We start from the raw sequence: 15,707 nt of genomic DNA on the forward strand, positions 1-15,707 counted from the left end.
GGGGGATATTAGCTATATGGCTGTTAAAGGCCACTGTAACCTAGGGCACTTAACTCAGTCTCCACACCTAGGTAGGTGGAGCCATACCCCATACAGCCATAACTAATCCAAAGACCCTCTGCCGACGGACACTAGTCGAGTGGAAAATTTGAGCGATGTATTGACTAGTACTGCATGAAGTGAGAAAGACCCATTTTGCCTCATCTATTTTACAATCCTTTTCTTTAAGTCGCTTAAGCTGTCTGTCAAGTTCCCCCTGAAAAATCCATGACTTGAGCCTTCTGAGTCCTGATCATCTCCTCTTCCTCGCGGGTCTTCACTATACATCCACCTAGGCAGGAACTTTACACGATTCATTACTCTCTCGTTTGATGGCAATCTTCATTCGTTGCCCTGGGCTCAGATATTTCGTATTTCTTGAACACTCTCAGATCGAACGTTTCCCATGCCTTTCAAATTACTCCTTTTGCTCGCCTGCCTAGCGTGGGATGAGGTGAGGGCATTGTCACTCCATCAGCGCGATGTACCTGCTGTGGTCAAGCTTCCGATTACACGCAGAACCGATAATCCAACTCGATTGGAAAAAAGGACTTCGAATGTCTCGACCTTCTTCGAAGTAGAGGTATGGCTTCTTTGCTAAAGCTTTTGGAAAGTCAGCACTGAATTTTGTAGTTACCCGTCTATGACCCCCTGTACTATTCCAACTTGACTATTGGTACGCCACCTCAAACAATTCAATTTGGGTTGGATACAAGTAGTGGCTATCTACAGACGACAGCCACCAATGCGACATGGTGTACGTATTCAAGCTGTGCAAGCGGGTTTTTCGATGTCAATGCCTCTTCAACTTACAAGTTCGCCAACGGGAATTTCAATGTTACATACTTTACCTTGAATGACGTTTTCACTGGAGACTTTGGAGATGACGTTGTGGTCATAGATGGTGTTACACTATCGGCCATGGACCTGGCAGTGAATTACGGCCCAATGCCAAACAGTATTCTTGGCTTGGGTTATATTTCAGGAAAGACTTCAGAGGCACCTGCGACGATCCTTCAGGCTTTGGTCAACGGCGGGCATATCAATTCCGCTGCATATAGTCTATGGGTGGACGGATCGACGGACACGGGGACAGAAGGAGCTATTCTTTTTGGTGGTGTGGACACGGCTAAGTATTCTGGGGACCTACATACTATGTCTATCCCGGCATCCAATGGTATTCACTACCTCCCTGTAGTGCTAGTGACAGAGATTACTCTTCAAAATGGGACCTCGAACAGTCAAACATCTGGCCTACCTGAATATATGGTTTTGGATTCAATGGTCTCGCAGACCTTCCTCCCAAACGATATTGTTGAGGGACTTTACCAAGACTTGGGTATTTGGTGGGATAGCGATTCCCAAGTGGGAGTCATCGACTGCACTACGAAACAGAAAGATTACAATATAAAGTTCACGTTTATCAACTTCAGCATCAGCAGCCCAGTTAGTGATTTCATCGGTCCCGGGAACAGTGGAGATTGCGACTTCAATATTGTGCCAAATTTTGGCGTGCCATCAGTGCTAGGGAGCAATTTCTTGCGTAATGCCTATGTGGTTTACGACTTATCCAACAATGAGATATCTATGGCGCCGACCAATTTCGATGAGAGTGAGGGACAAGTTTTGGAAATTGGCAGTGGAGCCACTTCTATCTCCGGCGTCTTTGAAACCGCTACTGCAGTAGCGACTGTTCCAACCGCTGCTGTGAGTCCGACGGGAGTTTGGGTGTTTCCTGCCAAGTCCACCTCAAGTGCCTTGACTGCTAGTTCAACTTCAACTAGCATGGGAGTGGCGGCTGCTCCGACCGCCAACTCCAAAAATATCATGGCTGGAATTGTTGGGGCGGGACTTGTGATCGCTCTGTAGACCTCGGGAATCATTAGTTCAGGTCTGACTCAATTTGCAAGTTGTACTAGTACGTAAGAGAATCCTTAATTCAATCTTTTGCGACTATCAGCCAATGTTTACTAGTAGTAGGTACTTTGATTCCCTGGACGGTATGTTACCTGGGTATACATATACTGGTAATCAAAAGATACACTAGTTAGGAGCCCTGGAGGCAGCCACCGTCGGCGCATATGATCTACTAAGTACTAGACCGATATCGCTACCGTTTTCTGACACTAAAATCTCCCATTTTGGTCAAGCTTTCATACTTAGTGCCAGTTAGCTTGGCAGAAGATCTTGGCAGAATCTTGATTTTTGATTCCGATTAAGTTCTATGTCTCAATCCACCTGGGCATGTGTTGTCCTCTAAATATCATTTTACATGTATCTTTATGCGGCCTTGATTCTCATGATGTGTGCTTTAATACACTATTCACTGAGTTAGAGATACAGAGTACATAGTAAGATCGTGTTTATTGAGAAACCAGCACTTACTGTATTCCGTACATGGACACTGGAGCTCGTCAAATCCAGGGTCCGAGCTATCCGCCTGGGCAGTGCACAGATCTCTCCGTGGGGGCCAGGGCAATGTACCCCGGCGTAACAGCTCGCTTATATAGATTCAATCTTACTAGGGCAATGTTGAGCTGACATTTTCCGTGACTGCTTAACGACTTCAAGTTGGACAACTAACTTACAGGGGCCTATAATAGCCATACAGCCAAAACATCCATTCAAGAAGGCGAAAACGCCTGCATGAATTGTCAAGGGGAGCAAGGCCCTTACCCTTTCTGCGTCCGAATTCACGACTGCCCGTACTTTACAGACTGTGCTAATTGCCACGCGGGCAAGAAAGTTAACAAAGTCCACTGCCAATTTTGCGACTCCTCCGACTTATTAAGTGAGGATGAGATCACAGATCTCCAGACCAACTTACATAATGTCAAGAATTTCAATGTTGGCTTACAAGAGTGCTTAAAACGCCCTGGGAAAGCTGAAGGTTTCTATATGGCTGGTAGAAGAAAAGAAAACTGTATATATCCCTCTTAATTCAGCTAGCTCTTACTTGGTAACTTGAAGTAATCTCTCACATGTACACTTTAGATATCTCTTGTTTATCTCTTATGTACTACTTATCTCTTACTTTAACCTTGGAAGTATCTCTTACTGTAGTCTTCTCTCACTTTAAATATCTCTTACTTTGACCTTAGATATTATTAAAGTTTTTATATTATAAGTAATGATAAAATAACTTCTCATACAAAGTCATTACCTGTAGTATATTATTATTCTCGAACCGACGACCAATAAAGCCAAGCCCAAAAGGTTTCTCAGTCGAGTGCACTCGTACCTAGGGGTACAGCTCCAACTGGGATTCTAGGAAGCGAGTTAGTACTCCGTATAGGACTTTGGTGTAGAAAAAAGAAACCGACTAGGTATGCCATGCAAAGTAAATACGTAAGACTCACCCGTGAACATGAGTATCTTATGGAGAGATCGTCTCTCCGCCCAGAGCAGACCATTCGGGGCTTGGTACTCGATGTCTGTCACAAATGAGCTCATATTCTGTAAACAAAGCCTCATCAGCCAGGTTGATCGCCCTACTTGAGGGGGATCCAATACATACAGTGGAGAATGGGGAACGGCCCGGGAACCGGGGATGGATCCGAGTCCTAAACATAGTAGCCTGCACATGTGCGGTGATCGAGACCCAAGATCAATGTAAAATTCCGAGTCGTAAATTGGAATCTTGAAACACTAATTTGTAGATCCCCATCGTGTCTAGACCATATTATTGGCCTCCTTTTTCACCAGTAGTGAATTCAAAGCAGCAGAGAAACTTAAAGCCTACATAGTAAGAAGGCAGGCTTGATGTAAGAGAATAAAGCCATTTCTCTATATCGTTGCCAGGCTACCACTCATCAGAATCCCAGGTTTTCTATTGACGTCAATTTTGTACTAAGTTAAACTTTCCAAGTCAAAATATAGGTATAACTTTTTTTTTTCGAATGTCACTCCCACTGACATCTCTTGAATCAAGAGATAAAATAGCTATATGCCCAGTTGACTACCTAGGTAGGTACCTCGGTACTACCTAGGTAGCTAAATATTAATATGAATTGCCAAGGTCAACATCAAAAATACCTAGGTAAACTTCTGAAAAGCCAATTAGAAACCTTGGAAGCGGTCAACAGTGTCTAGGTAGGTATCTAATCAGCGGATTAATAATAGCCCGGAACACTCAAGTTTACTCCGTACAAGTCTCCACTTTATTTTTTATTTCGGAGAGTCGTCTTGGCACAAAATTTTGGTCTCTTGTCACCTCACTCTTGTTTCGATTTATCAGAGCTATCTGTTCACAATGTCTTCAAGCGAGGATGAAGCCTCTACCACTCCCGTGGAAACCAAGCCACCCCAGACATTCAAGGAACTGGGTGTGATCGAAGAACTTTGCGAAGCATGTGATACTTTGGGCTACAAAACGCCAACACCCATTCAAGCGCAATGTATTCCTGTTGCTCTGCAAGGAAGAGATCTTATTGGTCTTGCGGAAACCGGCAGTGGAAAAACTGCAGCATTTACACTCCCTATCCTCCAAAACCTTATGGAAAATCCTCAACCGTTTCACTCTCTTATCCTTGCGCCGACACGTGAATTAGCTCAGCAAATCGCCCAGAACGTCGAGGCTTTAGGAGCCACAATCTCCGTACGATGTACACTTTTGATTGGTGGTATGGACATGGTTCCGCAGGCTATTGCCCTGGGCAAGAAGCCTCACGTTATTGTGGCTACTCCGGGACGACTCTTAGATCATGCCCAGAACACAAAAGGCTTCTCATTGAGAAATTTGAAGCAGCTGGTGCTTGACGAGGCCGATCGTTTATTGGATCTTGACTTTGGCCCAATCCTCACATCGATCCTTCAAATGTTACCACCGAGACGTACCTACCTGTTCTCAGCAACCATCAGTAGCAAGGTTGAATCTCTCCAACGGGCATCATTATCAAACCCAGTCAAAGTTTCAGTTTCCACCAAGAACCAGACAGCCACAAACCTTATTCAATCTTATATGTTTGTCCCGCATAAACTAAAGGATGTCTATCTGATCCATCTTCTTAATGAGAGGGCTGGCCAGACCGGAATCATCTTTGCCCGAACTGTCGTCGAAACGAACCGTCTTGCCTTGCTCCTCAGAAGCCTCGGATTTTCTGCTATCCCAATTCACGGACAGCTTTCTCAAAGCTCTCGAATTGCATCTCTCTCCCGATTCAAATCAAAATCTAGAAACTTGCTGATCGCCACCGATGTCGCCGCTCGTGGATTGGATATTCCCGCTGTGGATTTCGTTGTTAATTCCGACCTCCCGCAAGACAGCAAGACCTACATTCATCGAGTTGGACGAACAGCCCGAGCTGGTAAATCAGGATGCGCCTTTTCGCTTGTAACACAATATGACGTCGAGGTCTGGCTTAGGATCGAAGGAGCTCTTGGGAAGAAAATCGACGAGCAGAAAGCAGACAAGGACGAAGTGATGGTCTTTGCCAATCGTGTGCATGAGGCACAAAGAGAAGCCATCTCTATTTTGAAAGCGCAAAACGAAGAAGGGAAGGGAGGGAGGGGAACCAGGACCAGAGGTGGTTTCTCGAAAAAGCGTGGCCGGGATGAAATGGACCGCGATGAATAAAAAGGATCTGAGGTGTTTTTGGACTTGCAGGCATGAGATTTTACGACTTGCTTATTCATAGGTAACCATTCTAGTGGAAGAGGACCTAAAAAATTTAATAGCATCATGGATCATCTGATCTCCTAAAAGAATTCTTCATTACGCCCAGTGAACAACGCTGTAACGCATGATGGATTTGATATGTCTAAGACGGACTATACAAATCTCATTATGCCTCTGACAGAGAGAATTTGGAGACCTCGGAACACAGAATAAGTGCCAGAGTATGCTTCAATGTTAAAATTTACTAGTGTAAATAGAAAGCTTGTCCACTATGAGGAATTTAAGTTGTTTGCTGGATACATACTCCTGATCCCCGCAAAATAATCGCGGAACTGACCAGTTGAGAATGCAGGCGGCCGCCGAGGCCCGCTTAAGTAATCAACAATTTCGGCGCAGAAGAATTTCCGTCAGGCTTATCTTTCAACTATTTTCTCCAGACCCAGATTTCGTCGCATTAGACAACCAAGACTACATACGCCTCTTTACTCTCGAAACCTCCTCCCATACTCAAAATGTCTCGCGAAGCCTACCAAGTCCCCTCCATGGGCGGCCAGAATGCCTTCAGCAACGATGCCGGATACAGCAACTCCATGGCCATCGATACTCCCTCCGTTGTCTACCTCTGCGGCGAGTGCTCTGCCCGCGTGGCTCTGAAGCGTGGTGACCAGATCCGCTGCAAGGACTGCGGTCACCGTGTTCTGTACAAGGAGCGCACCAAGCGGTGAGATTCTCTTTCATCCTTCCTGAAGTTTTATTACCAGCGCATCACATTGCTGACAAACTCCTTTCTGTTTTATAGCATGGTCCAGTTCGAAGCCCGATGAGCAATCACAGTCGATCTGAAAATCTTCGAAAACCAATAACTGCAAATATTGTCTATTGGTATTGCGGAGTTGAAGGAACGAGGGAAGAAATAAGCCTGCGATATACTGTCTTTTTATTACTTTTTTGACCATTTTGACGAATGATGCATTACTTGGCGCCTGGGAATACTATTCATAAATTTCATATCTAATATGAGGTTTTGACACTCGCCCGGATTGGGCGGCTTACAAAATAAAGACCAAAATGTTTCTCTATCACGGTATGAACAATTTCTACTTCACTCTACGTCTTTGTCTGGTCATCATGCCGCTTTGCATCTTGAAGTAGAATTGGACGTATCTCCGTCAAAGATTTTTGTTACAAACATAACATCGATGTAAAACAGTTCGGCTTAACAGGCCTCAAGGTGACACAAAAGTCAACATAAAAAAGATAAAGAGTTCAGAACACTGAAAAATGAACCCGGGAATGAACAGAGAGAGAAAAGCTTCTTACAGCTTGTTTGTAACTTCAATGAACTGCTCCAACCGTTCAAGAGCCTTGCCACTCTCGATCGCCCATCGAGCTCGGCGCAGACCCTCCTTCCAACGTCCGCCGCCCGGACCACGCTCGGTGATAACCTTTCCGTCATCACCAGGACCCATGTTGGAGTTATCGGACTCACAAATGCCGGAGGTCACAAGCAGAGCGGCAACGTTCATCAGCACAAACTCCAGAAGAGGGCTGTCGCTAGGCAGCTCGTTGCGAAGAATGGTCATTAGCTTGCGAGCGTTTTCCTCGGGCATCTTGCGCCCATGAACCTCTGTGAGAGGGTGGGTGGGCAGACCGAAGTCACGAGGATGCAACTGGAAAGTATCAATTTCAACGATGGTTCGGGGGGTTCTCTTCATCCTCGCTTGACTCGTCGTCATCCTCAGAAGAATTGTAGTCTGGGTTGGGGCGTGATGTAATTCTCCAGCAGTTTGTGGGTCCAGCACAACTGATTTCATCCATATCTTCCTCGCCACACACCACCAAGGCTTTCTTAGAACCAGCTTGTTTAAGGGCATCAACGAAGACGGGGCCCAGGGCTTGGTAAGCCACGCCGACAACTCGCGCCTCAATGCCCCACTCAATGGGGTTCGCCAATGGACCCATTAGGTTGAAGATTGTTCGAAGACCGAGGCCGCGACGAACAGCGCTTGCATAAGCCATAGCAGGGTGGAAGTTGGGGGCGTACAGGAACGAGTAGTTTGTCTTCTCGTAGACCTGGGCGATGTTCTCAGCGGTGACAGCATCAATGTTGGGCGCAATCGGCGCAATGGACCTGAGAAGATCGGCGGAACCGGAGAAGGAGGTCTGGGCACGGTTTCCATGCTTTGCGGTGACGAGAAAGGCAGAGGCAATGATAGATGCCGTTGTAGACACGTTGTAGGTCGAGTGTGCATCACCGCCGGTTCCGACAATGTCGCACTATATGTAAGAGCAATGAATCAGTACAATGAGACGACATATGTATTTCGACCATATATTGGACAAAAGGAGGGCTTTACCAATCCACCATGGTAGTTTCCATGGCTCTGACCGCGCTTCTTCACGGCACTCTGCAGGCTCTTCTTCTCAATGGGGCAAGCTGCTTCTCTCATGCGGCGGGAGCATTTCGCGATGACGTCGGCATTCCGGTCTTGACCAGTAGAGTGAAGAAGGGTTAAAAGGGCAGCAGTTTGGATATCGGAAAGGCGGTTTTCAAATATCAGAGCAAAGGCCGACGCGATATCATCAGCATTGGCTCTGGTACCCCCGGTAGCGGGGTAGGCCAGGCGGTTCAGCAAAGGTGAGATGGAAACCGTCTCGGGCTTACCACCCACATCGTTCTCAATAGCAGTCATTCTGGTAGTTATGCAGCAAAAATGACGGCTTTAAACATACAAAAGTTTTCTTTCAATGGGAAGTGATGCGCGCGTCAATAAAGAATGGAAACAACATGACTCAAAAATGCCACTTTCACCGCCATGCGGATTACCGGCAATATAGTAGACCGCCTTGCATGACGCTTTACTACTTTAGGAAGCAAAAAATATCACCCGAAAATGCTCTTTGCATAGACCTGCCGGGGGCTCTCTTGATCCACTCCTTTCATCAGTCAATTTATGAGGATACCTTGTATTCAATCACCGCACATCATGCCTCCGCGGTTACACATTTCATCATTGGGCCGACAAACCCTGCGGTGTCCATATGAACTTCGAATCGCGCGGAGTGCAAGCAGTGCTGCCGCTCCGGCTGTAACACCTGCAGCATCCATTGAGCAGATGACTCGCTCACCAGTACCTATCTCACGCACTCCTCGTACCCAGCTGCCGTCACACCGCAATCCAGAATACCGCCGGTCACAGCTTCTCCGACAATACACCTCGATCCTTCGTACATCTCCGTTGATGGTGCTTTTCCAACACAACAACCTCAAGTCTATGGAATGGGCTGGCATTCGACGAGAATTGACCAAGGCGCTCCAAAAAGTTGACGAGAAGATTGCGGCTGAGGGACGGACAGCTCCAGCCCTGGCCCCCCTATATTAAGGTGCAGACTGTCCAGACCAGCATCTTCGAGGTTGCTCTGCGGATTGTTGAGCACTTCCGACCCAACGAGGCCTCATTGGCTTCAGGAAAGGCCCCAAGCGCCGTCGACCCTGTCACTCAGACCTCTGTGGAACTCCCCTTACTGTCTGGCTCAAGGGATGATCCTTTACTCACTCACGACCTGTCTCGGACTGCGTACGCCGCCGTGAAGCACCTCAAGGGTCGTCATGAACTCTCCGACATCCTCGTTGGCCCCATCGCCGTCCTTTCCATCCCCACCGTTTCTCCCGAACACATGAAGGCTGCTTTGTCTATCCTGACTCCCAAGGAAGCTGGCTTCCCCGCTCCTACCCGCCGCGCCAACCCGGACTACCATGACCCCGTTGTGCAGACCGGTCTGCAAAAGCTCAACCTCCTTGCTGCTCGTGTCGATGGTAAGACCTTCGACCTCAACGAGACCAAGTGGATTGGAAGCATTGAGGGTGGCATGGACGGTCTCCGCTCTCAACTTGTTATCGCCTTGCAGAGCATGGGCTCCACTGTTACCAACACCCTTGAGGGCGCTAGCAAGAGCCTCTACCTCACCATGGAGAGCCGGAGAAGTGTCTTGGAGGATGAGCAGAAGGGCGAGGGAGAGAAGAAGGAGTCTTCCTAATTACATTGGGGGCATTCTCAAATCTTGTATAATATGTCATATAGGCGGGGTGTTTCACCCTAACCCATCTTTCAATTTGGTCGCATAGGTGTATACTTTTCAGCAATTCACATCCACAGGGATTTTTTTTTACCAATTTCTAGACTATGAGATACTTGCTTCATAGTAATTGTGGCACTTGAACTCGATCAATTGATGCTTCATAGATAACAATACCTAATTCATATCAAAGCCCCTCCGAGGTCATGAGTGATACAAGTCCAATTCCTAATTTTGTCTCATACGCAGTTTAGCATTCATGCCAACAATACAGCGCACCAGATCCCAGTCTCCATCAAGACCAACCCAGTCAGTCACTAAGATACCAGTCGAACAATCTCCGTCATCATTCTTATGACGACGACAGATATAGTCGACAGCAGCAGGGTTAACCTTCGCAGCGATTTTCTCAGGCCAAGTATCCGTCTTCCAAAAGTTGCTCGCACTGAGAAAGTTGATGAAGAAGGGGTATTTACGCGCCTCTTGCGCATTGGGCAGCACACCAAACGGATAGTGGCAATGCGACGCACGATCAATCTGCTCCTTGACAAACTTGATCTTCTTCTCAATGTTGGTACTTTCCTGGACTTCATAGAAATCCTGAATACACAGTTGCCCACTGGGACATGTGGCATTGGGCGTATTATCAGCCCAAGCAGCTGCATCAATACCCCACCCATTTCCTCCATGCTCTTTCTTCAGTTCCTCGTTCAGGTTAAAGCGACGAACGAGAACCACCTTACCCCGGGCTTCACCCAGTGTTGGGATCTTAGGACGGACCCACCAGCGACTACCTTCACGCGCATAGTGCTGGTGTAGGATCTGAGCAAGCTGCTCGTCTTTTGCGTTTCCGGGCCCCTCCCGCTTAAGAGAGATGATCAAGGTCTCCGAGGGGTTATGCTCGAGGAAATCATTGACCTCCTTCATCAAGTCACGGAAGTACTTGTTGCCAGTCAGTGAAATGGGGAACACGCTATGCACAAGGATTAGTTCATCCTTAGATGGGTTATCCGGGTACTGAGGTTGAACGCGGATATCGAAGAATCGCACTCCGTTTTTCAGTTGCTCGCGTGGACTAACGGCCTGGCAGCGTACAGAAGGCGGCGCGACATGACATGTTGGGGAATTGTGGGTCCCCGGAATCGAGAGCGCAGAGAGTAAGGTATCGTCTCGAAGCTCGTGCATCCATGCATTGAGGTTCGCAGAAGAGAAAACAGTCAAATAAGACTCTGGGGTGATGTAGATTCCAGTCAACTGAAATTTTGGGTGCTCGGCCAGTGCCTTCATAGTCGCCGACTCAGTGGTTGGGACAGGTGTTTGAATCTGGTGTCGTTCGCCATCGACTTCAAAGGTAAGACGCATACGTTCCTTGTCGGAGTTTTTGAAGGCTCGTCGCTCGGTCTTCTTGGTTGTGAAGGGCTCCACGCGAATATCGAGTCCTTTCAGCTCCTCGAATGGCTGTGTTTGATCGGTAATGGCGAGGACAGTGGCATTTGCACGGGTCTGGTTGGTGAGAACCCGAGTAAAATTCCTTGCGAAGGTGGTGATATCATCGCTTCTGCGTTGCTCTGGTGCTGCGAAGCGCTCAATACGCTTCAGGATAATGGGGTTGTTTGTGTTGTTGCGGATGGTGAGGAACTCGGCTACCATGATGAACGAGGTGATGGGATGGACGACTTGAGATCTCGGTAGTAGTTTGAAGAGCTCAATACGAGAGCAATTCGGGCCAAATGAATGGATTGGTGAATTGAGTATCTCAGGGGAAGTTGAAGTTGAAGCTGGAAGAAGTTTACCCCTCGATCATGGGATCTGCAGGTGATCGCTTATCGTGGACCTTGGTCGCTTGGCGATCAAAGATGATTTGAAGGTCGCAAAGATTGAGACCCCGAGGTTCCTTGGCTTTTGGTGTTTTGATTTATCCATAATCAATTGAAAAATTTCATAGTATTTTCACATGTCAATTCATTATATGTGAATGGCTGCAAGGGGGAATATCAAGGGTATTGCTATGGGAGAAATGTGGGGTATATCGTTGATATCCGATGATGTCTATGGAACTTGAAGACACTGACAATTCTAGAAATCGAATGAGAACATTAGAATTGAACTTGAAGTTACCGGGAAACACTTACAAGTTCTTAGTAGATCATATACAATAAACATCTCCGATCCTCGTAGATAGAAATCCGATGCGGGGAACCCGGAATTCCAATCCCGGTGAAAAGCATAACAGAGCATGTACTATGGGATAAAACAGTCCTATTATCTTCAGTTATCATTCGTTGCCTACAGCATATACGAAATAAAAATGTTTTTCAACAAGTTGGCCATTGCCTCGGTTTCCCTTGGCCAACATCCATCTCATTCCCTCGACCGCAAAATCCTGGCTGCATCCCAAGCTGGATTCCAAGGCATAGAAATTGTTTTCTCTGATTTAGATTTTTACTCTACATCTAACAATCTTTCTATCTTGGAGGGTGCGGATAGAATCAAATCCCTGTGCAGCCAGAAGGGGCTTGAGATCATTTCATACGCGCCCTTTGAGAACTATGAGGGAGACAGGTCCCCCTTGAATGATCGACTGCAGACGGCTGCTCTCTGGATTGAAGTTGCCCGAAGACTTCATGCACCCTATCTCCAGGTTCCTTCTCATTACGGAACTGATCCCATTGGAGATGAAACTGTGATCGTGTCAGAGTTACGACAGCTATCCGAGCTTGGCAGTTCAAGACAGCCACTGGTCTCAATTGCGTACGAGGCCCTCTCTTGGGGAACTCATTGTTCCACATGGGAAGATTCTTTGAAAGTCGTCAATGCAGTCGACCGAGATAATTTTGGATTATGCATTGACAATTTCCACGTTGTGACAAAAGTATGGGGCGACGCCTGTGCTTTGTCTGGCAAGTTCCCCGATGCCGACCTACGACTTGCGGAAACACTTCGCAGATTTGTAATGGAATGTCCTATGGAGAAGATCTTTTTCATTCAGCTTTCAGATGGAGAGAAGTTTGATCCTCCATTCTCGAAGGCTCATCCATGGTACTTGGAAGGCGAAGCAACACAATTTACATGGTCAAGACATGCCAGGCCATTTCCATTAGAGAAGGACTTGGGAGCTTACATGCCCATGACCGAGATTGCCAAAGCCTGGTTTGTGGATAAAGGATATGAAGGATGGGTTTCTCTTGAAACCTTTGACCACCGAATGCGTGACGAAGCCAATGGACCGGAAGACTCTGCTCAGAGAGGTATTCAGTCATGGCAACGATTGCAAAGAAATCTCAAGAAGACAACAGAGAAGCTCTGACATTGTGATTTGAATATATCAATGCTACATGTATTCAGCGAGGCTACTAGGTAGTAAGTTAAAGTTGAATAGTTGCACATTTGGGAGGTATTCAACTGACAGTGTTGAATTCAAAGCACATGTGCATGCTCCTAATTCCAAAGATATCGATATTGAACTTCAATGATCATATGTATAGTCATCACAATTTAGTAGAAGGAGAAAAGAAGTTCAGTACTACCCAATAGCTAAGAACATGACAGTCATTCTTCAGGTCTGCATTCATTGAACTGCAGTCCACACTCGTTCACTCAAGGAGTCTTTTGCCCCCATTGGGATATCCCCCGCTGCCTTGGCAGCTTCGCAATATGCCAGAATGCCTTTAAGTTTCTAACTGTAGCCAATTGTGAGGCCTGAATTCCCAGGTCAAAGCATTCTTCACGACCGACTTACGACGGGGAAAAGTCAAGATGCCATTTCTGATTAACAACACGCTGCCTTAAGAAGATCGTATCATGATAGGTACTGAGAACACCATACTTCAATTCATTACCCATCATGTACTGAGCGACTTAATCTAATTGAACTTAAGTCAGTCTACAGAGTAATTCTCAAGGTTATTGGAACAGTCAGGGTTGATTACCTAGATAATATCGAACATTTTTGAAGTGGACGTGGATCACCATCCGAAATTTTGTAAGCTGTGAACGTACAGTCGAGAGATATCCAAAGTAAGAGATAACTAAAGCTAAATTGAAGGATAGCTGAAATAAGAGGGATGTATGCAGCCTTTTTCTTCCGTTTCTCTTTTTTTTTCTGCTAGCCATACACTAGGAGGTTTGGCTGAATGGCCGTTATAGGCCCCCCATAATCTTACCCTTGAGTTCTAGAATTCAAGTTTGACTGCCAGTGTCTCATTTTAGATGATGAGTTAGCTATAATTAAGTTCTGATCACTATGAAGTTTGGTTTGCTAGTTGCCATTAATAGATATGCTAGATTGGCGCACATGCGGGTAGCTGTGGTTTACATGCAGCCAAGGCCCAAAGGCTTTCATCAGACTACTACTACTAAAGTGCTAGTTCAAGTGTTAGTAGTGAAATGACTACATTCAAATACTTTTGCCCCGGTAAAATTTGATAATGATCAATACATAGTTGATGTTTAAATCCTCGAATTTGTAGCATATCATGATTGAATGGCAAGGCATGATGCCCAGGTAGATGTTGCAGTATGAGTACATGTACTTCTCCTTTCTTAGGCCCAAACATTCAAGACCAGAAGCAATAATCCATCCATCACCAATGACGATGGATAATACGGTAATGTAAGATTCCCTCCGGGGCTTTCTCTTCGATTCCCATGTTTTGCCAACCTGTTCAGCCGTACCCCTCTGTGGGGCTTCCCGGTGGATGATACCCCACTGAGCATCACAACAGCTTATATACCCTGTCCGTGATGACCATTGGAAAGACTTCAAATTCTGTGGCGTATGGGATGGATGAGCTGAAACCTGCTGCATAGCGCCACAATGTTACGCGGAACTGGGAAATTCAAGCCGGCCACGACATTGAGCTCTGATTTACCACTCTCCTCTGAGGATAAGTGGATGAAGATCTCGACGCTAAGCTTTAGCTGCAGAACAAGCTACATCATGGACCCGATAAGCAGTCTCGCCTCTGGCACCATTCTAGCACGTGTGGCTCATAAGCAATTTCCTTTGCGAGCTGATAAGAATTCACGCAGAAAGTGGCCAGATCATGTCTCGATCAATTTCTATGACGCCAAGGCGATATCGGCCTGTTCCAAGACTTAAATAGATCATGTCTTTCGTGTCCTGGTGATCTTCAATCCTGAATACCTTCTCATCTCAATAATAACTTCAATTTATCTCTCTTCTCCAGAAAATATGACTATCTCTCATTACGGAGTGTGGGCCTGCACCCCCACCAGCTACGAAGCTCAGACATTGAAGCAAGACTCCAAGTCTCCCCACATCTACCTCTATTTCACCGACGACTCTTCCTCTTCCTCCTCCAACAAGAAGCTTGAGGCTGCAATCAATGCCAAGTCAACCGACAAGGACAGCCGTCTTGTCTTCTGGCTGAACCGCAACTTCACCCACCCCATCACCGAACAACTCGAGAAGCTGGACCTCGGTTTCCACCTTGCTCAATCACAGAGTTCAGGCTCAGGCTCAAGCTATTCAGAGCGCGATACCCACAACCATGGTCACCATAGCCACCACCACTCTAGCCGTCACGGTCATGTCCGTCGTGAAGAGTCTACCCTCCAAGGATTGGACTTCATCCGGACCAAGGACCTTGTGGACATTCAGTCTGGACAGGTTGTCCCTACTGAGCAGGATATCCTGGACGATGTCGACCCCATCCTGACCGATGCCATCAACCAGAAGGCTACCGCTTACATCTGGGGATCTTCCTATGGAACTGGTATCCATGATATCCACATGAACCAGGGTAGCGCGCCCAGCTACTCCAATGGTATCTACGAGGACGGTGCAATGCTGTTCAAGTTTGATGATGGACACTGGGAGGCTGTTTTCTTGGCTTTTGCTTCGCAGAAGATCCCTACCAATGATCAGGGAGAGTATGAGTCCAACAGCCAGTCGCTTGCCTCTATGTTGGGTGCTAGCGAGTAAATTAGAACCTAGTAAATATCGGACTAG

At 46.6% G+C, this 15,707-nt stretch overlaps 9 protein-coding genes across 9 annotated transcripts; 7 read left to right on the forward strand and 2 right to left on the reverse strand.

Annotated features, from left to right (window-relative positions):
- Nucleotides 1-445: 445 nt before the first annotated feature.
- On the forward strand, nt 446-1,908 carry N7483_004483 (uncharacterized protein; the record flags this gene model as incomplete). The annotated part of the gene is made up of 2 exons (XM_057087920.1): nt 446-622; nt 673-1,908. The coding sequence occupies 2 exons, from the start codon at nt 446-448 to the stop codon at nt 1,906-1,908; spliced, it is 1,413 nt and encodes a 470-aa protein (XP_056947749.1).
- A 2,383-nt stretch (nt 1,909-4,291) lies between these two features.
- rrp3 (RNA-dependent ATPase RRP3) lies at nt 4,292-5,614 on the forward strand (the record flags this gene model as incomplete). The annotated part of the gene is made up of 1 exon (XM_057087921.1): nt 4,292-5,614. One exon carries the CDS (start codon nt 4,292-4,294, stop codon nt 5,612-5,614), a length of 1,323 nt encoding a protein of 440 aa, XP_056947750.1.
- A 554-nt stretch (nt 5,615-6,168) lies between these two features.
- N7483_004485 (Rpo12/RPC10 RNA polymerase subunit family protein) lies at nt 6,169-6,480 on the forward strand (the record flags this gene model as incomplete). Its single annotated transcript, XM_057087922.1, has 2 exons — nt 6,169-6,377; nt 6,456-6,480. 2 exons carry the CDS (start codon nt 6,169-6,171, stop codon nt 6,478-6,480), a joined length of 234 nt encoding a protein of 77 aa, XP_056947751.1.
- A 492-nt stretch (nt 6,481-6,972) lies between these two features.
- N7483_004486 (anthranilate phosphoribosyltransferase) lies at nt 6,973-8,349 on the reverse strand (the record flags this gene model as incomplete). Its single annotated transcript, XM_057087923.1, has 3 exons — nt 6,973-7,283; nt 7,348-7,933; nt 8,014-8,349. 3 exons carry the CDS (start codon nt 8,347-8,349, stop codon nt 6,973-6,975), a joined length of 1,233 nt encoding a protein of 410 aa, XP_056947752.1.
- Nucleotides 8,350-8,643: 294 nt separating this feature from the next.
- Nucleotides 8,644-9,694, forward strand: N7483_004487 (mitochondrial 54S ribosomal protein uL10m; the record flags this gene model as incomplete). Its single annotated transcript, XM_057087924.1, has 2 exons — nt 8,644-8,979; nt 9,020-9,694. 2 exons carry the CDS (start codon nt 8,644-8,646, stop codon nt 9,692-9,694), a joined length of 1,011 nt encoding a protein of 336 aa, XP_056947753.1.
- Nucleotides 9,695-9,961: 267 nt separating this feature from the next.
- Nucleotides 9,962-11,383, reverse strand: N7483_004488 (phosphatidylinositol-specific phospholipase C; the record flags this gene model as incomplete). Its single annotated transcript, XM_057087925.1, has 1 exon — nt 9,962-11,383. The coding sequence occupies one exon, from the start codon at nt 11,381-11,383 to the stop codon at nt 9,962-9,964; it is 1,422 nt and encodes a 473-aa protein (XP_056947754.1).
- Nucleotides 11,384-12,041: 658 nt separating this feature from the next.
- On the forward strand, nt 12,042-13,040 carry N7483_004489 (sugar phosphate isomerase/epimerase family protein; the record flags this gene model as incomplete). Its single annotated transcript, XM_057087926.1, has 1 exon — nt 12,042-13,040. The coding sequence occupies one exon, from the start codon at nt 12,042-12,044 to the stop codon at nt 13,038-13,040; it is 999 nt and encodes a 332-aa protein (XP_056947755.1).
- Nucleotides 13,041-14,549: 1,509 nt separating this feature from the next.
- Nucleotides 14,550-14,834, forward strand: N7483_004490 (uncharacterized protein; the record flags this gene model as incomplete). Its single annotated transcript, XM_057087927.1, has 1 exon — nt 14,550-14,834. One exon carries the CDS (start codon nt 14,550-14,552, stop codon nt 14,832-14,834), a length of 285 nt encoding a protein of 94 aa, XP_056947756.1.
- Nucleotides 14,835-14,927: 93 nt separating this feature from the next.
- N7483_004491 (YukJ family protein) lies at nt 14,928-15,680 on the forward strand (the record flags this gene model as incomplete). Its single annotated transcript, XM_057087928.1, has 1 exon — nt 14,928-15,680. One exon carries the CDS (start codon nt 14,928-14,930, stop codon nt 15,678-15,680), a length of 753 nt encoding a protein of 250 aa, XP_056947757.1.
- Nucleotides 15,681-15,707: the final 27 nt, after the last annotated feature.

The sequence above is a fragment of the Penicillium malachiteum genome (assembly GCF_028827825.1).
Source record: "Penicillium malachiteum strain IBT 17515 chromosome Unknown utg000002l:1.0-8849297.0:1.0-8852440.0, whole genome shotgun sequence".
NCBI lineage: Eukaryota > Fungi > Ascomycota > Eurotiomycetes > Eurotiales > Aspergillaceae > Penicillium > Penicillium malachiteum.